Source organism: Oryza glaberrima, chromosome 1, assembly GCF_000147395.1.
Source record: "Oryza glaberrima chromosome 1, OglaRS2, whole genome shotgun sequence".
In the NCBI taxonomy this organism is placed as follows: Eukaryota; Viridiplantae; Streptophyta; class Magnoliopsida; order Poales; family Poaceae; genus Oryza; species Oryza glaberrima.
In genome coordinates this window covers 39,290,173-39,317,759 of record NC_068326.1, presented here as the reverse complement: position 1 = coordinate 39,317,759, position 27,587 = coordinate 39,290,173, and the positions used below count along the sequence as shown (strand labels likewise).

General features: G+C 42.6%; 5 protein-coding genes across 9 annotated transcripts; 4 read left to right on the top strand and 1 right to left on the bottom strand.

Moving 5' to 3' along the window:
- Positions 1-1,913: 1,913 nt before the first annotated feature.
- Positions 1,914-3,725, bottom strand: LOC127767033 (probable E3 ubiquitin-protein ligase RHC2A). Its single transcript, XM_052292238.1, has one exon. It carries the CDS (start codon positions 3,591-3,593, stop codon positions 2,589-2,591), a length of 1,005 nt encoding a protein of 334 aa, XP_052148198.1. The 5' UTR covers positions 3,594-3,725; the 3' UTR covers positions 1,914-2,588.
- Positions 3,726-5,623: 1,898 nt separating this feature from the next.
- Positions 5,624-12,040, top strand: LOC127775141 (pumilio homolog 1-like). The gene is made up of 9 exons (XM_052301457.1): positions 5,624-6,481; positions 7,565-8,811; positions 9,087-9,228; positions 9,303-9,410; positions 9,850-10,062; positions 10,173-10,283; positions 10,844-11,038; positions 11,190-11,364; positions 11,459-12,040. Exons 1-9 carry the CDS (start codon positions 6,023-6,025, stop codon positions 11,494-11,496), a joined length of 2,688 nt encoding a protein of 895 aa, XP_052157417.1. The 5' UTR covers positions 5,624-6,022; the 3' UTR covers positions 11,497-12,040.
- A 1,049-nt stretch (positions 12,041-13,089) lies between these two features.
- Positions 13,090-14,330, top strand: LOC127775151 (transcription factor PCL1). The gene has a single exon (XM_052301470.1). The coding sequence runs from the start codon at positions 13,303-13,305 to the stop codon at positions 14,017-14,019; it is 717 nt and encodes a 238-aa protein (XP_052157430.1). The 5' UTR covers positions 13,090-13,302; the 3' UTR covers positions 14,020-14,330.
- Positions 14,331-15,815: 1,485 nt separating this feature from the next.
- Positions 15,816-18,041, top strand: LOC127776519 (uncharacterized). Of its 4 annotated transcripts, none has more exons than XM_052302951.1 (5): positions 15,816-16,478; positions 16,545-16,718; positions 17,155-17,337; positions 17,588-17,658; positions 17,755-18,041. In XM_052302951.1, the coding sequence occupies exons 1-4, from the start codon at positions 16,044-16,046 to the stop codon at positions 17,588-17,590; spliced, it is 795 nt and encodes a 264-aa protein (XP_052158911.1). In that variant the 5' UTR covers positions 15,816-16,043; the 3' UTR covers positions 17,591-17,658; positions 17,755-18,041. The 4 variants fall into 4 exon arrangements, with proteins under 4 accessions (XP_052158911.1, XP_052158903.1, XP_052158886.1 ...); XM_052302943.1 differs by having other exon boundaries at positions 15,817-16,478; positions 17,763-18,041; XM_052302926.1 differs by having other exon boundaries at positions 15,818-16,478; positions 17,552-17,658; positions 17,763-18,041.
- An 851-nt stretch (positions 18,042-18,892) lies between these two features.
- LOC127776492 (glycerol-3-phosphate dehydrogenase [NAD(+)]) lies at positions 18,893-27,423 on the top strand. 2 transcript variants are annotated; one of them, XM_052302889.1, is made up of 13 exons: positions 20,459-20,580; positions 20,931-21,052; positions 21,456-22,476; positions 23,221-23,297; positions 23,381-23,453; positions 23,813-24,030; positions 24,115-24,222; positions 24,325-24,388; positions 24,468-24,505; positions 24,590-24,710; positions 24,781-24,835; positions 25,020-25,068; positions 25,152-27,423. In XM_052302889.1, the coding sequence occupies exons 3-13, from the start codon at positions 22,365-22,367 to the stop codon at positions 25,332-25,334; spliced, it is 1,098 nt and encodes a 365-aa protein (XP_052158849.1). In that variant the 5' UTR covers positions 20,459-20,580; positions 20,931-21,052; positions 21,456-22,364; the 3' UTR covers positions 25,335-27,423. The 2 variants fall into 2 exon arrangements, 1 of the variants encoding a protein (XP_052158849.1); XR_008018185.1 differs by lacking the exons at positions 23,221-23,297; positions 23,381-23,453; positions 23,813-24,030; ... (5 more) ...; positions 25,020-25,068; positions 25,152-27,423 and having other exon boundaries at positions 18,893-20,580; positions 21,456-22,361.
- Positions 27,424-27,587: the final 164 nt, after the last annotated feature.

Genomic DNA, 27,587 nt, shown 5'->3' with positions numbered 1-27,587 from the left:
TCCACAAAGAAATGATGCGGCCCAAGCCCAACACTACGGCCCATCTCTCCGGAGCCTCAGAGCTGGATGCCCCTCTGCCTCTGCTTCACTGCTTGCATTGCATATTTGCATACAAACACTTCTGGATATGAGAAGCTCAGTTAATTTGCATTTGGAAATATATTACTCCAGTAAAGACTACCTCTCCTCCACCATCCATGCGTCTAACCAACAATGAAACGGGTCATCTGGAATTGAAAGGTGGCAGATAGCACCACACGATTATACAATTTTTCAACTGCAAAACGAACATCACCTCGGACATTAAACACGCATGTTTCAGCTGGAGACATCCAAACTAATGCGCACTCCATTTCAAATTGATATATATATATATATATAGTTTTTTGGGTTATTCTTAAATGATATAAATATTTGTGTTCATTTATTGAGTCTATTCGTTATTTGTGCATTGGAGTAAATGGATATTGATGCATGCATCCATGCACACAAGTATTTATAACCCACATGCAATATCTTGATTTGCTATTGGCTAGAAAATATTGGGGATGGTGAATGCATGGAGTTTATTGCTAGAGTAAATATAGTATGAGAGAGTTATTATCTTTCTTGGTCTTGGTGTACCCATGAAATATTCCCTCCATTCCAAATTGATCTACATATTTCATAGGTATACCAAAACCAAGAAAAGCTAATAACTCTCTCATACTATGGCCCTGTTTGTTTCTGCTTAAGATTATTGTAATCTATATTATTAAATCAGATTACTCTAAGCTGGATTATAATAAGCTAACATAAAATAAGTTATGAGTTGTTTGTTTCTCTAAATTATTAGAGGCATGTAAGGGTAGTGGGTCTTTAGCCACTAAATAATCTGGAAAAAGCTCTTATAGAGGAGATTAATAGATTATAGTAATCTGGCTTATAGATTATAATAATATAGCATAATAATCTACTTGTTTGTTTCAGCTTACTCCTAATAATCCAGATTATAATAATCCTAAGCTGAATCAAACAGGGCCTATATTTACTTTAGCAAAAAAACTCGATGTATGCACCATCCCCACTATTTACTAGCCAATAGCAAATCAAGATATTGCATGTGGGTTATAAAAGTAGGTACAATAGCAGGCTATAAGTCAGCTATAAACATATTTTAAAGGATAAATGAAGAGAGAGAAGAGCAGCAGGCTACAGATCTGTAGCCAGCTGCAATACGGACTTCAAGACGTAATGTGTGTATGACAGGTGGGACCAGATATTAATAGTACAGTAAGCAACTATTGTATGAATTGGTTATTACATTGGCTATAGATGATTTGGAGCTAGTGGTGGGCGCACTATTGACCTTGCTCTAAATACTTGTGTGCATGGATAATGTCCATTTACTCCAATGCACAAATAACGAATAGACTTAATGCATGAACACAAATATGTAGATCATTTAGAAATAATCTGAAAAAACTATATGTAGATCAATTTGGAATGGAGGATCAATTTGAAATAGAGGGAGTACCACATACTCTACCAAATTGTTTTCTACAGACAAACATGGCATCAAACATGGAAAATAAGACGGTGACTTTCTTTCACCGTGTACCAACTTTCCAATTAATTCTCAGCACAAGCTGTTTCACACTAAATCTCCTGAATGAATGCTGGCTGTTTTGAAGATGCCATGTCGTAATCACAATGAGGAAAGCAGCTAAACACACCACACACTGAAATAGCACTATTTCAGCAAATGTAGCACATGCATCTGCACCTACTAGAAAAAGACCGAGCAAACTGTTACTATCTTTCGGCAGTCACCAGCAACACTATGAGGTTGCAGCTCAAGCGGTCAACAACCAGAGTAGCTCAATGCCAGGAATAAAACAACTGGAAAATGCCTAAATTGTTGGAGCTACCAAAGTAACAACAAAATCAAACCACAGAAGACAGCAGGTTATATGGACCATTTATGAAACAAGACAGCAAGTAGGTTTAATACTAGATATGAAGATACTACTTCGTAGTAGAAAGGAACAGAGCATCCAAAAGGAAGAGTCATTAGGCATCATGATTCATGAACAGACAATCTCTTGTTCCCAGTGAATATAGCTAGAAAATATAAGGATGAAAAGATATACAGTTGGACAAGACAACACTATCCATTTGAAGAATTGACGAAGCATGATAGTGAAGCACAAAAAATTTCTTAACATTGACCATCAATAGGCTGTAAGTAAATTACATTAGTAGAATACAAACACTGAAATGACTAGAGTTGAAAAGCAACCACATTGGTTGCTACAAACAATCGAAGCTCTAACTATCCCAATTCCCAAATGCTCATTCAAGTAACAAATTCTCTTGCTCATCATTGAATAGGCAAACCAAAGATATGTGATATTTGAATTGTAATGTTACATTGTTACCTGAACAATCTGCTATATGTACAAATTAAGCAGCAATTTTGCTATGCCTACAAACAATAATACTCATCATATCTTTCTTGATAGTATCTACTACTTACACAAAATCATCAAGCAAAAGGTAGCAAAAAGATGCAGGTGATGATCAATTTCCAAATCATACCACCATTATCATCTAGTAGCAATGGCATCGGGGTGGCCATCTTCCGATCTCCAGCTCGTGATCTGGCTCCTCAGGCTGCGGGTGAAGACAGAGGAGGAGGATCTCCTCCCAGCCCGTGAGGAATAATCTCCTGAATCTGCAGTTGCATAATGATGCCTAAAGCATGCAAACATGTTGCGAAACAAGCGTGGGATGATGCTTCTCTGTCTCTGGGACGAACGACTCCCTCTGGATGACCACCCGATCATCGTCGGCGAGCCCGAGCCGCCGCTGCCGTTGAAGCCGCCATCATCCATCTGGGTGTAGAGAACCGGGAGCTCCCTCTCACCGGCTCTTGTCCCACCAGCAGCAGCAAACCTCCCAACCGCAAATCCCCCACCGGGAAGCCTCCAAATGGTGAGAGTACCCACGGTGGTGGCGTCCTCGTCGCTGCTTCCGGCGGCAGCCTGAGCAGCAGCAGCATTGGTCGAGTCGTGGTCATCGGTGGGCATGCGGTGGCGGCAGACGGGGCATGAGTTGTGGAGAGCGAGCCAGGGGAGGATGCAATGGTGGTGGTAGATGTGGGCGCAGGGCATCTCCCTGGCCTCGTCGGCGAGGTGGAAGGGTTCCTTGCAGACGGCGCAGTGGGAGTCGGCGGCGAGGTGGCAGGCCCCGATGAGGATGGTGGGCATGGAGTCGACGGCGGCTTTGGAGGCCGGGGGGTTGGGGTTGTCGGAGGCGGAGGGGATGCGGAGGAGGAGGCGGTCGAAGAGGGGGCGGAGGGCGGAGGCGGCGCCGTCGTCGTAGAGGAGATCGAAGGTGGTGGCGTCGTCGGGGGATGCGGAGCGGCGGAGGACGATGACGGGGGGGTTGAACGGGGAGTGGTCGGCGGCGGGAGGCATCTCGTGGTCGTGAAGGAAGCCGGCGGCGTTGCAGTGGGGACAGAGCACAGCGGCGTCGAGGTGGGGGTGCGGGTGGACGAAGCGGTCGCAGCTGTGGCACCAGTAGGTGTAGGAGGAGCCGTCGTCGTCCATGGCGATGTGGCGGCGACGGGAGCGGAGTGGAGGAGAGAGATGTGAGAGATGTGGCGGCGATATGAGTCTCTCTCTCTCTATCTTTAAAGCGGCGAGGAGGAGAATAGACCGACCAGTCAACTCGACTCGGCTCGGAGGGAGGGAAGAAGCGCGTGCGTGCGCGTTAACACGCTTCTTCTCTTTTCTTGCTCACTTGTTCCCACCGCTGTTTTATTTTCTTTTTTCCTTTTCTTATTATTTATTTTATTTTTAATAAACAGAGTCACGACGCGCTCGCGAATATTTTCATTTTAGTTCTCTCCATTACGGCTGTTTCTGGCCTTTTTCCTTGGGCTTTCCTTCCTTCCATCCTCGCTGGAAATTAAATATTTACCATTTTTAAAATGTGCTATTTAATAATTTATCACTCATATCTACTTATTATAAAAATTGAATATGTTTTTGCCAATACTTTGATACGCCATTCGTGTATTAGTTAGTTTTTAAGTCCATTTGATTTTGGAAATACATATTTATATTTGAGTCGGGTTCTAAGTTCATTCTTTTTGGAAATATGCAACGAGGCGCGCAAGATATCTCTTTAAAAACTCACATACTAACTTGAGATGATCGGATTCCTAGTTGCAACTCATGATTTTCTCTCTCTCTCTCTCTATATATATATATATCCAAGCAAATTCCTATAGTGAATTTCACCTTAACTAAATCGTATAACAATAATAAGATTAAAATAATCTTCACCAATTGCAACGTACGTGCATTTTTTCTAAGTATTATGTGACATGTGTGTCTTCATGTATATATGATATTTGGGTTCAGTGATGCCACATGTAAAAGTGACAAATAGTTAAATATCTCATACTTGTAGCCAGGCGTCGAAAACAAGATTTATTTGTGCTTTTTTTCCCTATACCTCTGTTCAATACTCCATCTTTCCATCTTAAGATCACATTTTCCGAACTTGTAAACCGTGCATATTACCTATTATTTTTAAAAAATTTTATAGGAATTTACTTTTAAAAATCATATTAATCTATCTTTCAATATTTTTAGCTATTAATTAATTAATTATGTGTTAATAAGTCGCTTTATTTGACATACATATAGGGGGGAGAAATCCCATATTCTCTAGACTAACACAGCTTTAATTGGAAAAAAAACACATATACTCCATCTTTGAAAGAATGTACTTTTGAACTTAATTTTTGTCTCGCAAATACCATATTTTTAAAAGCTACTAGTGTACATATCGGAGCAAGAAGCTCCTCTAGCGGAAAGACAATATACCCTTTCTCGAGAGTTCAATCATGTTGCAAGTTCCGTGCTCATGGTCGGGCGCGTGAGAAAGAAAGTGAAGACATGTGGCTTATACAGATTCAGGTCACTGAGAAACATAATACCCTACTCCAATGTTCTTGCGCTATACATAATGATTAAGTTTACATTGGAAGAGGATGTACCCTTCTTCACTCAGTCAACGGTTACGAATGGTCAAATGTTACGCGAAAAAGTTAATGCTGTGTTATCTAGAGCGGTTGTTAGCGCAGTGGGTGCGTTATCTTTTTTTAAGGGAAATAGTGTGTTATCTATTAGGAAGCGAAAAGTTTGAATCCTCCTACCTACGCATGCTTCGGAATCCTGATCAAATCTAATGGTCTAAAATTTAACAAATTTTCTTCAGAATTTATGTCAAGATGTATCTAGCAAGATGATAAATTAAAAATTTATAATGGACACCAAAATAAAAATGTTGAATAGGAGGTAGCAAATGTCAACCCTCATTTTAAAGAGCAAAAAAAGGAAAAGGAGCGCCATATCCACATCCATTACGGATTGCAGTAGCAGCAAGGCAAATTTGCGTTTCTTTCTGTTTTAAGCAAAAAGAGATGGGAGGTGCGTGTGCTCCCCATGTGCGCAACCGCAAAACCCTAGGCCCCCAAACCCCTCGGCGAGATCCCATCCGTCCATCGCCTCATCCGACGGCCCAGACCTCGCCGGCCGTTGTACTTAACGCAGCCGCAATCCACTTCTCTCGTCTCTTCTCTTGTCACAACACAATACTGCAGTGCACTGTAAAAGAAAGGGAAGGAAGAAAAAGCTTTTGTTCATCTGCTCCTTTCCCCCCCTCAAATCCCTCCCAAATCCCAACTAATCGCCCGATTTATCAGCCCATTCCTCGCGCAAATCCGCTCCGTTAGCTTCTCGCCGGCTATTCAACCTTGGGGCCATCTTTTTTGGGGTTAAATTTGGTCCAGAGTTGAGGCTTTTTCTTTCGGGAGGAGGGATTTGGGTAGCAATGGCTTGTCCAATCGTGGAGATGTCTCGTTTCTAGTCGCCAAAACCATCTAGAATCCACTAGTGTTTTGGGAGGTCGCTGTTGCGGGAGCAGCCGCCGCCGCCGCCGCCTTTTGTGTGTGTGTGGAGTGGAGATGGTGACCGAGATGGCGATGCGAGGTGAGCCGTGGCGGCGCCAGGAGGGGGAGCAGGCGCAGGCGGAGGCCGATCGGGAACGCGAGCTGGACCTCTTCCGCAGCGGCTCCGCGCCGCCCACGGTCGAGGGCTCCATGGGCGCGCTCCACGCCGCCGCCGCCGCCGACGTGTTCCTGGAGGACGAGCTCCGGGCCGACCCGGCCTACCACTCCTACTACTACTCCAACGGCAACATCAACCCTCGCCTCCCGCCGCCGCTGCTGTCCAAGGAGGACTGGCGCTCCGCGCAGCGCCTTCGCCCCGGCTTGGGTGGGATCGGCGACGGGAGGAAGCCCAGAGGTGGAGGTGGAGGCGGCGGCGGCGGCGGCGGCGCTGGAGGGATGGGTCTAGGGGATGGCCTCATTGGGATGCCCGGTCTCGAGATTGGCCGCCAGAATAGCTTCTCCGGTATCTTTCAGGTGGTGCTTCTTCTACACTAGAACAACTTATCCTATCTTATTTAACTGCCATTGCATTGCTTGCACCTAAGCTTTCATGACTTGATTATGTCAGTGGTTCACGCCGTAGATGTCGAGTACAAGCATTGGCATAGGAGTTTTATTACTTTTGGTTCCTTTTTTCGTTCATTCAAGTAGATGAGTTCGTTTGAGTCAATGTTCATGTCTAAATTTTTTACCAGGGTATACGCTTCTCCTGCTGCTTTTACTGTTACGGAGTTAGATTGGTTTATTGTGATTGATAACTCCAATAGTTGAGTTAGATTGGTTTATTGTGACTGATAACTCCAATAGTTCTCCACCTTCAAAGCTACTTTGTATGATAAAACCTCAAGTTCTGGCTGACGTTTGCTAGGTTTTGGCACTATAAAACGCCTTTCTGTCGCAAAAGTATTGGTCCTGAAACTTCGTAAGTTGTCAACCAATATGCTATTTGCAGCCAAAATTGTTGTGTTACTGCCTTGTTGTTTGTTACCACATTCTTGGATCTGTACCCATTCCCTATGCTATGTTTGTCTCGGTCATCTGAGTAATGTGATTTGTACATGGTTAGGGAGATGCTGAATTTAGCATGCATACACAAAATTGGTCTAGATTCCACGGAAGCTGCATAATATTCAGGAAATATTTTCTGCAGTATATTTCATTACAAGTAGATGGAAATGGTTCTGAGAAAGCTTCCCTTGCCACACATGCTAGAATAGTGCAGTATGATAATTGGCCAGCAAATGTCATATTTATATCTTCTTCTCTTTTTTTTTGCAATAAAGTTTATATCATTATTGTATTGATATTCGGTGCAACATGTATTGTTGGCTTCTAGAACTGCTATCTAGGGATGGGGCATCGCATTTCTTGCCAAATGCACTGCATCATGATTACAATTATTATCTTACATTGACATGTAGGTCATTTCCCGTATACGTGTGCGGATTGTATAAAATAGGGTAGATCTTAACTCTCAAGGGAATTTAATTACTCTTTTCTTCAGTTATAATTCTATTCAAGGCTAAAGAAATAACTTCTGACCTATATATGATGCAGGATGACTCGTATCAACACGATACGGATAGACAGGGTGCCAACTGCAATGGTACAGACTTGTTGAGTTCTTCTAAAGTGCAGTATGGTCTACATCGTGAGACTGGAGCTATTAGTGGCCTTCACTCAGACAGCAAAGCACCATGCTTGCCAGAAAACCAGAATGAATCATCACACTCATATGCATCAATAATAGGATCATCACTTTCAAGAAGTGCATCTCCAGATCCTGAACTAGTGAGGAGAGTTCCTAGTCCTTGCCTCCCCCCAATTGGTGTGAAACTTGGTGCTACAGATAAGAAGAATAATGTTGGTTCATCTTCTTTCAATCGTAGTTCTCCCAATATTATTGAATCTGATGATTTGGTGTCTGCTCTATCTGGTATGAACCTGTCGTCATCAAGAGCAATGAACGGAAACACAATGGACCAATCTAAGCTCCATCAGGATGTGGATGATGTTCGTAAGTTCCTTTTTGATCAGTACATGGATCAAACAAATGGCAATCAGCGCCATTCCTACATGAAACGTTCTGAACAAGGACACGTGAAGGTTCCTCAAGAATATTCTGGTGCTTCTATGAATCCTTCTGTTATGAGAAGCCAGATCAGTGCTGGTGGTTTCACATCATTTGACAACTCATCGGTGGGATCTGGCTTTGCTTCTCCTAGGCTTGGATCCCGATCACCAGGTGGGAGTTTATCTTCATGGCAAAATCTAACCGGTGCATCTAACCTTCCAAACTACGTTGGAATTGGAAGTCCAACTGCAGCTTCTGCCCACCAGATGCCTGTTGATCCACTGTATGTTCAGTTCCTTCGGGCAGCAGAAATTGCTGCCCTTGCAGCTAACTGTGAGGATCCTTTGATGGATAGGGCTAATCTAGGAGGTTCTTACATGGATCTATTTGGCCCTCAGAAGGCGTACCTTAGTCCATTGCTTCAGTCACAGAAGCAATATAGTTACTACGGGAATCTCGGGGTTGGTCTTGGCTATGCTGGTAACTCTTTAACAAGTCCTATTCTTCCCTCGTCACCAGGTGGACCTGGTAGTCCACTTAGGCACGGGGATCGCAGCATGCGCTATCCATCTGGGATGAAAAATTTTGGTGGTTCCTTTGGCTCCTGGAATTCGGATCTCGGTGGTAAGATGGAGGCCAATTTAGTTCCATCACTTCTGGAAGAATTTAAGAGCAACAAAAGCAAATCATATGAGCTCTCTGAAATCGCTGGTCATGTTGTTGAGTTCAGGTACTCCTTCTCAGTGGATTAATATGTTTCTGTATAACCCACTAAATTTTAAGGATATGTGGTAGAATGGGGAAAATTGAAATATATAGAAAACCCCCATACCATATTGGATAGCGCTAACTTTCATATATTAGTTCTAGATTGGAGGATTCAGTGATTGCATGAAAGATGTTTAATATTGGTAACTGCTTCATTCCATAATTGTTGGAAGAGCTATGTACACAGATCTCTCATCTTTATTGGTCTAATATTTTTTTTTTTTGGTTTACATTCAGTGCGGATCAATATGGAAGTAGATTCATACAGCAAAAGCTTGAAACAGCCAGCACTGAAGAAAAAGACATGGTTTTTGCTGAAATCATGCCTCAGGCTCTCACATTGATGACTGATGTCTTTGGAAACTATGTTGTGCAGAAGGTACTGGTAACATTTTTTTTGTCAGTATAATAGCCATCATGATTTTACCCACTGACAGTAATCCTTTGAACCAGTTTTTTGAGCATGGGAGCTCAGCTCAGATAAAGGAGTTGGCTGATCAGCTAATTGGACGTGTCTTAGCACTCAGCCTCCAAATGTATGGTTGCCGAGTTATACAGAAGGTGCAGATAATTTGAAAACCCATCTGTTGGTTCTTGAATTAAATCCATAATGATCATTTTGCTTAGTCAAATATATTTTACTTTTCCAAGTAGGCAAGTACTAATAATAAAAAACTTTTACAATCTGATCACATGGATCCCTTAGCAACCTATATTGTGGACAAAAGAGAGTACAAGTTACCTAGTTGTCAGCAAAACTCTTGGTTTGCAAGGCATGACAGATTGAATTTATATTTATACATGTGTGTCGATTCCTATTCATCGGTCTTTGACATATAATGCATCTCTGGTTATCTAAGTGCATATTGGCAACCACAGGCATGCTTGATCTTATCCAGTTATTCGTGTCCATGCACATATACCCTTATATATTGCATGGAGGGCTCAAAGGTGCAGCAAATAAGATGTTTAACTGATGTTATGGACAATATTCATGCAGGCCATAGAAGTTGTTGATTTAGATCAGCAGACTAAAATGGTTGCTGAGCTTGATGGACAAGTGATGCGCTGTGTACGTGATCAAAATGGAAATCATGTTATACAGAAATGTATTGAATGCATTCCACAGCATGCTATCCAGTTCATTGTTTCAACCTTCTATGGCCAAGTTGTGATGCTATCAACTCATCCATATGGTTGTCGGGTGATACAGGTACACTTGTAGTGCCACAGCATGCTATCCGTTGATTGCTTCAATATCCAGTCTATTCATGCTACTTCATAGCTACACTAACCTTTGTCATGCAAATTCACTGGACGCAGAGGGTGCTGGAGCATTGTGATGATCCTAAAACCCAGCAAATCATGATGGATGAGATCCTACAATCTGTTTGCTTGCTGGCTACAGACCAGTATGGTAACTATGTTGTCCAGGTCAGTGACAAAATTTTCCCTTTTTGTTTTTATGGTGGATTTGCTCCTGTTCAGCACCTGTCAACTGTAGCCGCTTGCTAAAAAATAGGGTTTCTGCTACTTGAAATACTGACTACTACATGAGATACTGACCCAAATGTTCATCAATTACATGTAAGAGATTCTTAATATTTCTTTAGCACTGTGATGTGCAAACATGGTTATATTAAATTATTTCAACCACTTCCTATGACATGTCTAGATATTAGAGATATGATTTTTATGAGGAAAGCTCAGTTTGCTTGGACCTTACCGAACTGTGTTTCCCCAAGAGTAATACACTCGCTCAGTTGAACATGCTTTTCCTTCCCCTTTTCCACCTTAAGCTATTTTGCATTTATGTATAGGGTGAACGATGAAAATAGTTTGCATATACTGTGATTGATTGATCAGTGGAATTTAGCAGTTGTGCAAGTAGACATGATAAGCCTGGAATGTTGATGCATGTGCTTCTTTCCCCTCATTTGCTCTCTCACTGCAAAAGGCATTTTCTCTCTTCAATAACCAACCTTATTTGACAGCATGTTCTGGAACATGGCAAACCCCACGAGAGATCTGCTATTATTGAGAAGTTGATTGGGCAGATAGTACAAATGAGCCAGCAAAAGTTTGCTTCAAATGTCATTGAGAAGTGTTTAGCCTTTGGGAATCCTGTGGAGCGTCAAGTCCTGATTGGTGAAATGCTTGGCTCCAGTAATGAGAGCGAACATCTTGAGGTTTGTGTCTGTTTTAACTTGTGGACATATTTCGTTATTTCTATGCGGTACAGTTTTGCAACATCTTTGCTTCTCAGAAAATTAAGCACCTAATATGAAAAGTTGATGGTCCTTGCTAAAAGTGACTTGTCTTTTTGTTTGAAATCTGAAGGTGATGATGAAAGATCAATTTGCAAACTATGTGGTACAGAAGGTGTTAGAGACCTGTGATGATCAGCAGAGAGAGATGATCCTTACAAGGATAAAAGCTCATCTGAACACACTGAAGAAATATACTTACGGGAAGCATATAGTGGCACGCGTGGAAAAGCTCGTCGCAGCCGGAGGTACGGCACATAACACAAAGAGAGAGAAGTTTTATGTGACTAGGATATGATGATTTGTTATATATAACACAAAGCTGTTTTTGTGTGTGCGCAGAAAAGCGGCTTGGGCTTCAACCATCAACTGCAGCTTGAAGAATAAGCGCTATCTAGTTGTACAGCTAACAGTGGCTAGGTTTGCACTGGCGTCATGTTTTTCTATCTAAACCAACCCCTACTAGTACGAGGCTCTGTTCTGAATGGCCTTGTTGTTAGAAATAAAGAGAGAGAGTAGTAGCTTGCACCGGAGAGTGTACATTCTGTAGCTGAGGAACTAGCACAAGGGAGGGAGATAAAAAGAATCTTCATGTGTACCGTGTACTATGAGTTCTCAAACTGTGTAAAAAGAGGAGGAGCAAGGTGTACAAATTTTTTAGAACTAGAGCGAAAGAGAGAGCTGTTGTTAGCTGTTTTATTAAACTTTTAAAAAGCCAGTCACTAGTACTTTTTTCTTTTTGAAAAAAAAAGAATTAATCTCAGCCCTGCCCGGTATCGATGATTCGATATCATATCAGGGCGTCGCGTTTTGTTGTAACATATACTACTACTACTGTACCACAGATGATGCCTTGAACTGTTCTGTGGGTGAAGCTGGAGCTATTAATCTCAGCTTTGCTCTTTTTTACTACTACATTTATCATCTACTGGTCGCTTGCTTGTTCTTTTCAGGGTAGATCGTGTATCATTATCGTCATCTTTCTTGTTTCTGGACATATTATTATAATCTAAATGCAGCAATTTATAACAGTACTAAGGTGGTGTTCTTTTTCTCCTGAAGATGAAGATGAAGATTAAGTTTTTTTACGCAAAACGAGGTGGTATTAACTTATGATTGATTGTGTTTTAATTATTACAAACTTAAAAAATAAATTAATATGCTATTTTAGAGCAATTTTCATATAGAAAGTTTTCGCATGAAACATACCGTTTAACAGTTTAAAAAACATGCCACGAGAATCCAAAATTCCATCCATTCTTTTCATTAGAAGCGAATGGGACCTAATAAAACACTACATCCTAAAATATACAGTAACAGTATAACATTTGATAGGATACATTCGTACTAGATAGATGAAGTCTATATTTCATTTGATTCGAAACTGCTAGTATATTATTTATGGGATATGGGTGTTACTACTAATGTAATTTTTATTTGGAACATAGGCAGTATAAAAGAAGGATAGACTGTATAGACTAAGGTTAGGAGAGTTTATTTTGGTTGCTGAAGACTGAAGGGGAGTAGGGTGGGAGAAGAGAAGAGAAATATCTGGTTGCTCCAGCTTGGCATCGTTGACCGGGCCATCCCAATCCAATCCAATCCACAGAATCGCATCGCATCGCCCACAATTTTCAATTATTATACAGGAAGAAGAAAAGGAAAGGCGGAGAGCAGAGCCACGCCGTCGGATTCGCCCTATCCGAATCTTGAGGAAATATCTCCAGTCCTAATCAGCTTGAGGAGTGCCCCGAAAAGAGCACGGGAATAACGATCGTGCCACTGCAAAAGGGCGCGGGCGGACGGCCGGGATGCAAAAGCGCATCCCCCGAATCAAAAAATATCCGGCTCACCGGTCCACGTGGACCGTGATCTCCCTTTGCTCTCTTCTCTCCGTCCCCACCCACCTCCACTTTGCTCTTTATTCCCCTTTTCCCCTCTTTTTTTATTACTATTTATTCGTCTTCCCCTCTTGTCTTCCACCTCGACTCAACTCAACTCGCACAAATATCTTCTCTCTTCTCACCCACCGCCCGATTCTTCGAGTCCCCGATTTGGTTCGGCCTGAAGAAGGGTCTGGATCTCTCTAGAGAGTGAGTAGCCATCGATTTGAGATTTGATTAGTAATTCGGAGGAGGAGGAACGAGTGGTTTTTTTGATTTGATTGAGAAGAAAATCCGAGTATTATGGGCGAGGAGGCGCCGGAGGAGTACGAGCTGGGCGGCGGGGAGGACGAGCGGGTGATGGAGTGGGAGGCGGGGCTGCCCGGCGCCGACGAGCTGACCCCGCTGTCGCAGCCGCTGGTGCCGGCGGGGCTGGCGGCGGCGTTCCGCATCCCGCCGGAGCCCGGGCGCACGCTGCTCGACGTGCACCGCGCGTCGGCGGCGACGGTGTCCCGGCTGCGGCGCGCGTCGTCGTCGTCGTCGAGCTCGTTCCCGGCGTTCGCGTCGAAGGGAGCGGGAGCGGGAGCGGACGAGGCGGAGTCAGGGGGAGGCGCGGATGGGGGGAACGGGAACACCAACAACAGCAGCAGCAAGAGGGCGCGGCTGGTGTGGACGCCGCAGCTGCACAAGAGGTTCGTGGAGGTGGTGGCGCACCTGGGGATGAAGAACGCGGTGCCCAAGACGATTATGCAGCTGATGAACGTGGAGGGCCTCACCCGGGAGAACGTCGCCAGCCACCTCCAGAAGTATCGCCTCTACGTGAAGCGGATGCAGGGCCTCTCCAACGAGGGCCCTTCCCCCTCCGACCACATCTTCGCCTCCACCCCCGTCCCCCACGCCTCCCTCCACGACCAGGTTCCTTCTCCTTACCACCCCCACCCCCACCACCACTCCTACAACAACGCCGCCTATGCCGCCACCGTCTCCTCCTACCACCACTACCACCACGCCAACCACTGATCCATTCCTTCTCATCATCATTTCATTTCCACATCTATATACCACATACTACTCCATAACGAAGGTGTTTCATCAATAAGAGAAGAGAAGAGAAGAGAATGCTCCCTCAACTGTAAACTCCTAATTCTAATTAAGGGCAAAGTGTATCCATCCATCCATCCACGCTGTTTGTTTGTAGCTGTTGTTAATTGAGCTGGATGCATGACATGTATCTCTATGTACCTACCTGCGTGACAAAGGCATCATGCATATGTATGGTTCCCTTGCAATTTGGGGAATCCAGAAATGATTCATACTTGTGATTCTTGCAATTGTGATGCTCACACTGTACTCTACACATTCAGTTCCATAAAAAACAAAACTAATACTATGAATCTAGATGCGATATATCCTATTACTACAAATCTATCTGGATGGTACACATACTTTTCTCTTTGTGTGATGGCAAATGAACTGAATAGCGAATAAATACATATCCATTCATCATAGATAATACTAATAAGACCCTGCTTAGATGGAACTAAAACTTTTAAGTTCCTATCACATCGGATGTTTAGACACTAATTATAAATATTAAACATAGACTATTAATAAAACCCATCCATAATCTTGGACTAATTCGCGAGACGAATCTATTGAGCCTAATTAATCCATGATTAGCCTATGTGATGCTACAGTAAACATTATCTAATTATGGATTAATTAGGCTTAAAAATTTTGTCTCGCAAATTAACTTTCATTTATGTAATTAGTTTTGTAAGTAGTCTATATTTAATACTCTAAATTAGTGTCTAAATAAAGATACTAAAGTTAAGTCCCTGATTCAAACACCGCCTAATATGGTACTAGGTTGTGGAATAGCAAGGTCAGAGAGATTTGTTCTAGATAGATATTGGGTACACATGACAAGATTGATTGCTGCAAGGAAGAGCAAGTGGCTAGACTACTTATTTGATGAAGAAATGTAATGTGTGGAGCAGCGGAGAACAGCACTGATGGTGATGAGTCCCATGAGGCATGAGGAGCGGAGGAGACAAGTGCACGTCGCCTGCCTCTCTGTCTGTATCTCTACTATGTATGTAGGAGTAAATGTATCAGTATCACGGTCGTTTTTATCCTTTCCATGCCATATGCCTGAGAGAAATGAATTGGCTTCGGCTTCGGATTGGATATGCTTCTTCCTCCACCACACAACCAGAGCACAAGCCAAGGCAAACCTCACTGTTGCTTCCCTTCCCTTCGCACTGTACCAATAGAAGTTCGGATTGGGTTTCGTTCTTTTCTTCTTCTTTTTTTTTTCCTGGTACCAGTAGAACATGGCCATGCCACATATTGCCATCGCTCCATCGCTAACATTTCCACGACGGCCGGCAGCCAAGTCTCACTCTCTCCTATTACCAAATTTCAAAAGCTTCTATACAAACTAGTGTCAAACTAGTGTAGTACTCTATTCGTTTTTTAATATATATGGTACTGTTGATTTTTAAGATATATTTAATTATTCATCTTATTTAAAAAAAATAATGTATTTATTTATTTTATTATGACTTGATTTATCGTCAAATGCTCTTAAAATTTTTTATATTTGCACAAAAAATTTTAAATAAAATGAATGATTAAATATTTATAAAAAAAATCAATTGCATCATCATGTGTTTAAAAACAGAGGTAGCACCAGTGTGCTGCCTTTCCATCTATCACCGGTGAAAGCAAGAAAAATAGTTAGTCCAGGGATATCATATGCTGCCTGTAATGTATTGGATCCATCCGTACTCCATTATCACGCACGCCTCTCCAAGAAATCGTAAGCTCATTAGCGGTCAACACGATGCGATACCGCCATAGTCGACTACAGTCTACAAATTTAGGCCAATTTCAAAATTTGTGTGGAGTATAAATTACAACGAATTTTCTGCATATGCTCTTGTTTGTTCGTACGGATAGATACTAGTCCGTCAATTGCCAATAGGCAGGGAGAAAGGAAAAAAAACAAAAAAGGAAAAAAGAGCTTTGAGTTGACTGACATGGCCGTGCGCTCCTCTTCCTCCCATGGCCTCCTCCACCCACCGCTCCGTCTCCTCGCCGCCGCCGCCGCCAGTAGCGGCAGCAGCTACTCGATTCCCCATGCGCGCCTCCGCCTCGCCGTCACTACTCCGTCGAGGCTACCTTCCCCCATCTCATCCTCGCCCGACCCACCGCCCGACGTCGCCCACGACGAAGACGAACAGGAAGGTCAGCACCACAAGGAGGAGCGGGACGAGCGGTACGGGTTCGAGATCCAGGTGCGCAAGCTGCCCAAGCGCAACCGCCGCCTCGTCCGCGCCCGGGTCCGCGTCGACGCCCCGCTCGACGCCGTCTGGGCCACGCTCACCGACTACGAGGGCCTCGCCGGCTTCATCCCCGGCCTCTCCGAGTGCCGCCTCCTCGACCAGTCCGACTGCTTCGCCCGCCTCTACCAGGTACCCCCAATTCCTCCTCCACCACCAATCAATTTAGGTTGACCTTATCTGTGCTTTCATCCGCAGGTGGGTGAGCAGGATCTCGCGCTGGGTTTCAAGTTCAACGCCAGGGGCACCATCGACTGCTACGAGGGCGAATTGCAGCTGCTGCCCGCCGGAGCGCGGAGGAGGGAGATCGCCTTCAACATGATCGACGGCGACTTCAAGGTCTTCGAGGGCAACTGGTCCGTCCAGGAGGAGGTGTGAGATGCTATTCCAAATCCATGTTGCCGAATCATACTGCCACATTTCATTCCATGCCATGATCCCAACAGCATGATTTTTTCTTTCTTTCTTTTTGAAGAAGAAGAGAGATAGTAGTGCATAGTAAGCATGAATTGAGAAAAGGAATCAACCCCCATTCATCCCAAACATACGACATACTGCATTGATTTTTTTAGATAATGGATAGAAATCCAGCCTCTATACATGTCGCATTGATGGTGGTTCAGATTTAAGATTTTTCACTTTTTCATACAATCAGCTGCTCATTGCATTAACCATCGGTACTTATTCTCGATAAAATCTGATTCCAGCTGGTCTGGATTCTAGAAGCAAGATGCTATGAATTTCATTTTCTGAATCTTAATCTCGAGACTAGGGTTAGATAATATGATGATTTGGGTGTGCTGTTCAGGTTGATGGTGGGGAAATATCAGCGGATCAGGAATTTCAGACTATACTTTCTTATGTGGTGGAACTGGAGCCGAAGCTCTGGGTTCCAGTGAGGCTACTGGAAGGGAGGATTTGTAATGAGATCAAGACCAACCTTGTTTCAATCAGAGAAGAAGCTCAGAGGATCCAGAGATTGCAAGATAAGGTAAACTGTAAACAAGGGTGTTGCTCAATTGCTGTTCCAACATGCTCGAGTCAATTAGTAGTAATTTCTGAACATTCTTCAGTAGTACTGGAAATACAACATTAGCCTGTGGAAATTATGGCAATGGTACATTTGGGAGTCATATCTTTTCTTGTTATATAACTCCATTTTGTTCATTCCACTGTTATCATACTGTACCTTCTTAATTCTACAGAGAAACCCATGCTGAAGTTTGGCAGTATGTTTTCAGTGATTGGTCATCTCTTAAGGCTTCATCCCAATATTACACGTCCTTGATTCTCAAGAATACACTTCAGAAAGGTAGGTATTTAGCACTCCTTAGTTTTTTTTTTCTTTTTTGAAACTTTAGCACTTGTTAGTTAGTTGGACAACTACCATGAACCTAATGAGTCTCAGTCTTGCAGGGGGGAAAATGGGCGAAGAAAGATGATGACGCGCTTCATGATGTTAGTGGAACACCCAAAATTATGACTTTGGTCACTGGGCGTGTCTTGTGACAATTGGATTGGTTGATCTTTCTCAATAGAAGAGAGGAAAAGGCAAATGGATTATTTGGAATTCGGACAGCTTTGGACGTGCCTGACAGGCAAATGGATAGAGGGTCCCAAAACCTAATCTTGCTTGTATATCTAGGATTACCTTTTTGCCACTCAATGGAGAAATGATTAACGTTTCGTGATTAACTACACGATGTTGACATATATTGCAATTTTATTTGTAACCAATCCTAGGCAGAAAGCTGCTGAATTGGTACTCACTTAGTCACTTGCCTCTTGTGTTGAAGCGGAGGGGAGGGGATATTCTGGGCTTGATTGGGGGAGCTTTTAACTGCTGTAGCTTCTCCGAGAATCAGAAACTTCTCTAAACAGTTCAGCTTTTGTCTGGATTCTAAAAAACTGTAGTTGTAAAATCTAGAAAATGAATTAGAAGCTAGAAGGTAAGAAACCTAGCTTTTCCAGATCATCATAAGCTAGCTACCAACCAGTTGCTTCTCAGAATCTCATAAACATGCCCTTTGTCATCTTCTGTTAGCTTACTTGTACTGTGGAATCATTATCTAAATCAAACTTGTTTGTTCATAATTAATCAAACTTGTTTGTTCAAAATGATGAGAAAATTACAATATTAGGACTGCAAACATCGGGGCTTCGCACTTTTGACACAAGTGGATGACAAATAGGCCCATTTATGTCTATAAAATGTAGGTCCAGTGTCATTATAGCAAATGTTAATATTTGCAACGTCATAATTGCAAATCCCCCGAAAATGAGTCGTTCACCATCTTTGCCACTTTCTCGCGAGGTAGCATAGCATTGCTCACTGCTCAGTGGGAGGGAGCATCTCGCCGTTTCAATCGGATCGGGCTCCACAAATCCAATCCCGAATTGAATGATGAAATGCGCGGCTTCCTCCGCCACGCCGAGTCGCGAACCCCGCGGGCCTTCGTCCAACTCCTCGCCGCCCAGCCGCCGCGCCCCTCCGCCGCCGACCAGTGCCATGCCGCCGCCACCAAACTCGGCTTCTCCGCCTCCAACCCCTTCGCCAACACCGCGCTCCTCGCCTTCTACTGCCGATCCCGCCGCCTCCGTGAGGCACAGCACCTGTTCGACCAAATGCCCCTAAGGACCGCCGTCACCTGGAACACGCTCATCTAGGCCACGCGCAGTCGACCGCGCCCGACCTCGCCGTCGCGGCCTTCGCGCGCATGGTGCGCGCCGGCGTCTCCCCCACCGCGTCGTCCGTGTCCAGCGTCCTGGTCGCCTGCGTCAGGCTGGAGAATGCCGGTGCTGGAGCAATGCTGCACTCCGTTGGCCTCAGGTGTGGCTTCTTTGCTTCTGTCGTCGTCGGCACTGCCTTGGTGGACATGTACGCCAAATGCCGTCGTTTGGGCGCGGCGCAGCAGGTGTTTGGGGAGATGGAAGAGAAGAACGTGGCCACTTTCACGGCGCTCGTGACAGGGTTCGTTCTAAGCAGAAGGCCTCATGACGCCGTGCTGTTGGTCAGGGAGATGGAACGCTCTGGTGTGGCACCAAACTTGATGACGTACAGCAGCCTTCTCAGCTCATTCGCGAGCCCGGAGGACAGAGATCATGGGAAGCAAGTTCATTGCGCAGTGCTTAAGAAGGGCTTGGAGCACGATCCGTTTGTTCTGTCTGCTCTTGTGACAATGTACTCCAAGTGCGGCATTTGGGAAGATTTTGTCAAGGTGCAGATGTCTGTTTCATGTCAAGATCAGGTATCATTCAATTCCGTCATTTCTGGGCTCTCCTGTCTGGGAAGAGGTAAAGAGGCGTTTCAACACTTCTTGGAAATGAGAAGGCACGGCACTGATATGGATGTGTTCACCTTTGCCAGCATATTGAAGGCTATAGGTAGCTCATCCTCGTTGCTAGAGGGTAGGCAGGTTCATACTCTTATTCTGAAGATTGGATATGATTCTGTTGTGGATGTCCAGAACAGCCTGATTTCCATGTATGCCAGACATGGTGCAATAGGGGAATCCAATGGCGTTTTCATTTCAATGGAAGCACCCAATTTGGTTTCTTGGAATTCACTAATGTCGGGATGTGCTCAACATGGCCATGGAAAGGAGGTAGTTGAGATGTTTGAACAAATGAGGAGGCTACATGTTCAGCCAGACCACATAACCTTCTTGTCAGTCCTCACAGCTTGCAGCCATGTTGGCTTGGTAGATAAAGGGCTCGAGTATTTCAACTTGATGAAAGATAAAGGGTATCTTGTGGGAGCAAGGACAAAACACTATGCTTGTATGGTTGATCTTCTTGGTCGAGCAGGCTATCTCAATGAAGCTGAATACTTGATTAATGGCATGCCTATAAAACCTGGTGCATCAGTATACAGAGCTCTGCTCAGTGCCTGCCAGATTCATGGGAACCTTGAGATTGCAATCCGAGTGTCCAAGCGTCTAATGGAGCTAAATCCTCATGACTCATCTGTTCATGTTCAGTTATCAAATGCCTTTGCTGGTGATGGCCGTTGGGGTAATGCTGCTGAGATCAGGGAGACCATGTCAGGTAAAGGAATAGTGAAGGAGCCATCTTGGAGTCGTATTGAGGACCAGATGCAACATAGATAATAAGCAGCCTGTGCTTACAAGATGCATGCCACTGTCTTGGTTGCTACCTAGAACTGAATTATAGACTGAAGCTCTGAGGGTGATGCTTACCGAACGAAGCAAGCTAGAAATATGTGTAAGAAAAGGTATGCCAAAGTTAGTGATAGATTTGACTACCTGCTCGTAAATTTTTGGAGGTTAAAACAGTTAAACTTCCTTCCGCTTTAGTATGAACCTCATTGCGTTTATCATTAGTGAGTAAAGCAGCACCAGATTGGATAATTCTGGTGTTATAACGATGAGTTCTACTGGAAGCAAGATAACTGATCGTCGTATAACTGGAGCCTAAATTAACCTGATGTAATGAACCCTTTAGTCTATTTCTTGTTTTGCATAAGCATAAGTGCATAACAGAAAGTGTATTTCAGTTAAACAAGAAACATCCACTTCCTTCTGTACATAAAATTAACTCTTTTTTTTCACTCTTTTTTTACAGGGCCTTTGCAGGCCTCTATGGCTGTATGTGAGGCTGTGAGCTAATTGTAGGCCCTTTACAATAGAACCAGCAAAATGTTTCATCCTAACTTGCTGTGCTATTGTTGCATGATATAGCATAAGGTTCTATCCATGCAATCCTTTTGTTCACTGCACATTGAACTCATCCCTTGTAGTTTTCAGCTTGCAATGTTCTGTGAGAAGACAAAGATAAAGAGTTATTTTTCTTAAAACTGCACATTGAACTCACCCCTTGTAGTTTTCGGTTTGCAATGTTCTGTGAGAAGACAAAGATAAGAGTTTTTCTTAAAACTGCACATTGAACCCACCCCTTGTAGTTTTCGGTTTGCAATGTTCTGTGAGAAGACAAAGATAAGAGTTTTTCTTAAAAGAGTTTAAGAAAGAGTGGAAGGCGCCAGTACTTATTTGACCCATATATAGCTTAGTACCAACGGTGCATTTTCTTGTTTGATATGTGCTTTTGTTATTGTTTCCTGCACATCATAATTTGGACCCAGTTTTGCAGGGAACTTCCATAGACCGAGGGAAGAGCTGGTAGGACTTTGTACCAAGCAAATCGAGGAGCGTCAAGACCGAGTGGCTTAGGTTGGTCCATCGAAGTGGGCAAGGGGGAGAAACAAATCAGAAAACGACTGGCCTGGCCTGATGGTAGAATCCATGTTGTGTCTGCCTCTCCTGTGGGCGCTCCAGAAACCAAAGGGGGATCACTTTGAGTAATCATTCATACACAAGTAATCTTGCTTGATGGCCAGTCATGTTACAGACTGTATCATGCAGTTTGATGCCTGTTTAAGCTAAGAGAACGGGGGTTTGCCTTCAGTTTGCTGCTTGAGAGAGCTTGTGACAGACAAGACGAAGAAATGTCATGGCTGGAGGCGGTTTGGGCCTTGATGGTTTGGGCCGAGGAAGCAAAGAAGCCCAGCGAGAGGATGAAGGAGGGCAACCCTCCGATACCACCGAGACGGGAGAGCCTCCACACCTGACCTCAGCAAAAGCAGCAGATCGACAAATCCTCCCCGCCACAGCCACCGTCCTCTCCAGCGAGTCGTCTTCTTCCTCCTCCTCCCGCTCGCTCGCAAGTGCCAAGACAGACTGCCATGTCTCTATCGATTCCAATGGTCTGTTGCTGAAAAGGACAATCTGGTAGAGCGGCTCGCACGATACAGACACATGCACTTCTTGGGGATGCTCGCCCCTCCTTCCTAGTAACATTCTTCACCCCCCATTTTCTTTGTTTCTACTTCTCTTTCCCTTTCTTGTGCTCCCTCCCCTCCTCAATCCGTATATATAAGCTAGCTGCTCGTTCTTGTTGGCTCCTTCCTATTATTTCTTTGTTTGCTCCCTCCCCTTGCTGGTTGGCTGGCTGGGTCGGTCGGGTTCTTTCTTGATCTGCATTTCGCCCTCCGCCACCGGGATGGAGAACGGACACGCCAAGAATCTTGTGGCCGTCATCGGCAGCGGCAACTGGGGCAGCGTCGCCTCCCGCCTCATCGCTTCTAACACCGCTAAGTTGCCCTCCTTTCATGGTAGGTACCTTCCCTCTCACAATTCTCCATTAATTCCCCATGTGTTGCATTTCTGAATTATGCATCTCCCTATGTGGGCTCTATGCATATCAGCATATGCATTGTGTTTGCTACAACTGTTGGGTCATTTCCATGTCTATTGTTGTTTGTAATTGTCTTCTCTAAGACTCTAACCATTCAATCAGAGACCATATATACCCTGTGTTTTGTTGGGATCTTTCTACTTGTAACAAAAACAATCTTACTGCATTCCACTTAGCCCCTGTAAGATGTTCTTTTGAGAGCCTATCAATATTATCCAACCGCATGAAACCATCAAATTGACATTATTATTTAAGATTGAATTGCCATGTTGTAGTCTGCAAATTATCTACCACAAACGTACTACTCCCTCCTTCCTTAAATGTTTGATGCTGTTGACTTTTTTAAATATGTTTGACCGTTCGTCTTATTCAAAAAATTTTGTGAAATGTGTAAAACTATATGTATACATAAAAGTATATTTAACAATAAATCAAATGATAGGAAAAGAATTAATAATTACTTAAATTTTTTGAATAAGACGAACGGTCAAACATTTTTAAAAAAGTCAATGGCGTCAAACATTTTGGGATGGAGGGAGTAGTATTTATTGGGTACTTGGGGGAACTCTAATGCTAGCTATGGTTCTTTTTTGCATGAGTTCTTTTGACAACCCTACATCCTGCACCTATTTGTGCTGATTTTGTTGTAATTTATTCGTAGATGAAGTAAGGATGTGGGTGTTTGAAGAAATATTACCAACAGGCAAGAAGCTCTCTGAGTCCATTAACCAAGCAAATGTAAGAGTTCAAACTAATTCCCCATGCTTTATTTTACTTCTGGAATCAGTAAATGATTCTAGCATGATCCTCGCATATTACAGGAGAATTGCAAATACTTACCTGGTATAAAGCTCGGAGCTAATGTAATTGCTGATCCTGATTTGGAGAATGCAGGTAAACACCGTAAATTGTATTCCTAATTATAATTATTCTTAATTGGATACATTGCTCTTGGATGCTACAATAATGCTTAGAGATCTAGTTAATGAAGGAAGTTCTCTTCACCAAAAAAAAAAAGAAAAAGAAAAAGAAAAAAGCCAGCAGCTGCTTCAGTAAAATGAAAATCAACTTATAGATACACTCAAAATTATTAGCTTTGATGTGCTATTTGATACTACTTTGGGGGGTGGGTGGGATGTTGTAATATAGGTTTCATAAGCAAAATGCTATCACCATTCCAGCCTCCCTGTCTACATCATGCTTTTTTTCATCTTGACAAACAAACACCCATAAAAGTCTCCTTTTTTTTTCAGTGAAAGATGCAAATATGCTTGTTTTTGTGACTCCCCATCAATTTGTGGAGGGTATATGTAAGAAGCTTGTGGGTAAACTAAGGCCAGGAACTGAGGGTATCTCCCTCATCAAGGGCATGGAGGTCAAGATGGAAGGACCATGCATGATATCTAAATTAATTACAAACATACTTGGAATCAATTGCTGTGTCCTTATGGGTGCTAACATTGCAAATGAGGCAAGCATCTTCTGAACTTCCCATGCAAAGTTTCTTTGTGCTCCCTAAAGGTGAAAAGTAACCAGGTGCACCTTTCAAATGCAGATTGCTGTTGAGAAATTCAGTGAAGCGACAATTGGATATAAGAAAGACAAGGAAGTGGCAACCCGATGGGCTAAACTTTTTACAACACCTTACTTCCTGGTTTCTGTTGTAAGTTCAACCATAAAATCTCATTGAAACAAACCCTCTCACCAGAGTGATTCCTAGCAGTGGTTCAGCAGAAAATGAAAAACCTGTGTCCTTCATGTACAGGTAGAGGATATTGAAGGAGTTGAATTATGTGGAACACTGAAAAATGTCGTGGCCATTGCAGCAGGTTTTACATGTTTGTTAATTTGTAGTAGTCATTGTTTCCTTTCAAATTTTAATATTTAAGCGATGGAATCAACTTGCAGGTCTTGTTGATGGTTTGGATATGGGGAACAATACCAAGGTATGCTATTTTTATTGAAAACATAACAGAGAAGAATTTTCATTGTATCATAGAGTTTAATGATCTGTTTTATCTATTTGTCAGGCTGCAATAATGAGGATTGGTTTGCGGGAAATGCGTGCTTTCTCTAAGCTTCTATCCCCTTCAGTCAGGGACAACACTTTCTTTGAGAGCTGTGGTGTGGCTGACCTAATAACTACATGCCGTATGTATCTCATTATTCTCCTTTTACCATTGAGCTGACAAACACTGACAAGATGAGTGTTTCATGGCAGTTGGTGGGAGAAACAGAAGAGTCGCTGAGGCCTTTGCACGAAATGGTGGCAAAAGGTTTCTTGTCTAAAACATACATAATGTCTTTTGATAATTTTACTCTATACTTTAACTTTGTTAGAGAATCAAAATACAAAGTATGTCGATGTTGATGGCCTATACTAAAGAGTTTTCACATAGATTTTTTTTTTCTGTTTTGTGATGATTACATAATAACTATGGTATTTCATCATTCTTACAGGTCTTTTGATGAGTTGGAGGCCGAGATGCTACATGGCCAAAAACTTCAGGTAAGCAAATATCTGGAACCAAGCAAACATGGTGAACTCGTTGCCTTCTTAGTGCATCTAATCTTTATTAGTTTCACTTGCAGGGAGTGTCCACAGCAAAAGAAGTTTATGAAGTCTTGACTTATCGAGGGTGGCAAGAATTGTTTCCTCTTCTGTCCACAGTGCATGAGATTTGTATTGGTCAGCTACCTCCTACATCAATAGTTGAATACAGTGAGCACACGCCCAACCTCTCCATCATCAATGGTTCTAATGCGTATTACTGAGCTAGATTCTGCAAATTGTATTATTGCCACTATTCTCAGTATCACTTGTTACAACAGAACAAGTTGAAACATACCTAATGTCTGAATCCGTTATATATATAATATTATTATTCAGCCATGTCACCTCATAAAGTGCATGACTGATTATGTGTTTCTGTCCCTTGTTGTTTGGAAATTGAGTGACCTTGCCAGAAATCCATGGATTGGAATAAACAAATTCAGTTTATATGGAAAATAGAGTGAAAGAATTTCATGGTATAATTTATAAGGGTGCTTCTTGAATGAAACACCACAAACAACAGGTCATGCTTAAGTTTAATAACCTGGAAGTTTAAAAAGTTAATGACCCTCGCCCAAAAAAAAGAAACAATTTACATCCAGTATGCAGTTCACTGTTCACCCATTTCATAATTTTGTAATATAGTGTGTTTTTACAAACATGCTGTGTACATTGTTTCCAACTTCCAAGTATCACAAAAGAAAACTAATATTTGAGCCTTTATATTTAGAGCTTTCCACATTTCAATAATTCATTGTATGTAGTAAAGACCAAGGAAATGTTGAGTGATAATTTGGGAAGACTTAAATAGTGTTGTTTTGGATTCATGGAGTGCTGATTTGACATTGAAATGTTAAATTTGGAAGGATTCCCAATTACAAACTGTTGATCAGGCCTTGTAATTTTGGAGCTGCTTTTGCTGACAGACAGAGCAACAATGGATTGTAGAACTATAATACCATATTCCTACTTCCTAGATGGAATGTTTCATCCGTAAGCCTCACTGGCCTGGAATCATGATGGGTAGAGGGGTAGGTGGAGGTGTGCAAGGAACTTGAGAGCGATCACTGTATTGCCTTATATGATAAGTAAGCAATGAACTAACTGAATATTCCAGGACCACCAGGTGGACTTGATGCCTGTGCTGATCCAGTTCTGGGTCATTGGGTGTACTGACGATATCATTGGACACAAACATGGAGAACATTTCTAATGGAAGAAATTACATTCTAATACAGTGAAACACAGGAATAAAATATTAGAGACTGAATTTGAACAAATAATCATTCTACTATAATTTTCTGAATCAATTGGAATTCAAGTTCCTAGAGTTCACACTATGACATGGAGAAGAAGTTTGCGAGTTATGTAATGAAAGAAGTTAAAAGTGTACTTTCTATATTTTAAGTTTCGTCCAAGGACTTCATTTAAGAGTAGCAGATTTTGCACCTAGCTTTTGTCATGCAGATTTTGTTAAGCTTCTCTTAGCTGGACCCATTTTCACTATTATCGAAGTTTGCTAGTTGAAAATTTGGTCTTTGATACAAAATGCTGCTTCCTTTCAGTAAATTTTAGTGGCCTTAGAATTTTACAATCCAAGTACCTTAAGAACCTTCAGATAATGCAACTTTCTGCTATAGGCTACTTGATACAGTGAATAGATTGTTGATTTCCTTTTTGAATGGCATGTGTTTCTGATGATCTATTTTAATATAAGATGTATTTCTTTTACTCTTAACACATGCAGGTATTACTTAGAAATGATATTTATTTTAGGAGTGTTTTGTATTCCCTGGACAGTTTTCACTTGTAGTTCTCCAATTTCATCTCAATAATCAAATCTTAAACATATTGCAATAGCATTTGCCAAGATAAAATTATTCATGGTACAGTATCCACTATATGAAGATGAAGCGGAAACACGCTAATGATTGTTCATGTCCTGTCTTAGATGCAACCAAAATAAACTATTTCACCTTTCACGGATTAGTTGATTTATCATATTTTAGTGGATTAAATTGTCCACAACATTTTAAATTCCAATCTTCCTGGGGAACAAGGACCAAAAGAATCTGCCAAACACATCACTTTCATCTTTTTATGTCTACAAAGTAACTTTTGGTGTTGAGCCTAGACAAGACACAAACAAGATAACATGAAATACCTCCAAAACTTGAACAGCGGAATTTATTTGGAATCATGGCAATATGCTCATCGAAATTCAGGACCTAGTTTCTTTCTTTAAAAGAAAACTGTGACTCATGTTTCAATTCCAACTGGCATAAGTTTTTATTTCTATTGTGACCTGACATGAACCCGTTTCAGGAATCCACTGAATGCTGTTCTCTGAAGATGTCATCAATAACAGTTTCAGCTTGCTAAAGGTCTTGAAGGACCTCTGCTTTCTAGTGGAGCAAGGCTCAGGAAATTCTTCATGTCAGTGTTCTTCGTTGCGGGGTCATCAACTCATCTGT

Bases quoted from the DNA above. Each gene is read 5' to 3' on its own strand.
- LOC127767033 (XM_052292238.1), bottom strand. From the start codon at position 3,593: ATGGACGACGACGGCTCCTCCTACACCTACTGGTGCCACAGCTGCGAC.
- LOC127775141 (XM_052301457.1), top strand. From the start codon at position 6,023: ATGGTGACCGAGATGGCGATGCGAGGTGAGCCGTGGCGGCGCCAGGAG. The intron at 10,063-10,172 runs GTACACTTGTAG...CACTGGACGCAG, and splicing joins ATGGTTGTCGGGTGATACAG to AGGGTGCTGGAGCATTGTGA. The intron at 11,365-11,458 runs GTACGGCACATA...GTGTGTGCGCAG, and splicing joins AAAGCTCGTCGCAGCCGGAG to AAAAGCGGCTTGGGCTTCAA.
- LOC127775151 (XM_052301470.1), top strand. From the start codon at position 13,303: ATGGGCGAGGAGGCGCCGGAGGAGTACGAGCTGGGCGGCGGGGAGGAC.
- LOC127776519 (XM_052302926.1), top strand. From the start codon at position 16,044: ATGGCCGTGCGCTCCTCTTCCTCCCATGGCCTCCTCCACCCACCGCTC. The intron at 16,479-16,544 runs GTACCCCCAATT...TTTCATCCGCAG, and splicing joins GCTTCGCCCGCCTCTACCAG to GTGGGTGAGCAGGATCTCGC. The intron at 16,719-17,154 runs GTGTGAGATGCT...TGTGCTGTTCAG, and splicing joins ACTGGTCCGTCCAGGAGGAG to GTTGATGGTGGGGAAATATC.
- LOC127776492 (XM_052302889.1), top strand. From the start codon at position 22,365: ATGGAGAACGGACACGCCAAGAATCTTGTGGCCGTCATCGGCAGCGGC. The intron at 24,506-24,589 runs GTATGCTATTTT...TCTATTTGTCAG, and splicing joins ATATGGGGAACAATACCAAG to GCTGCAATAATGAGGATTGG. The intron at 24,836-25,019 runs GTTTCTTGTCTA...TCATTCTTACAG, and splicing joins GCACGAAATGGTGGCAAAAG to GTCTTTTGATGAGTTGGAGG.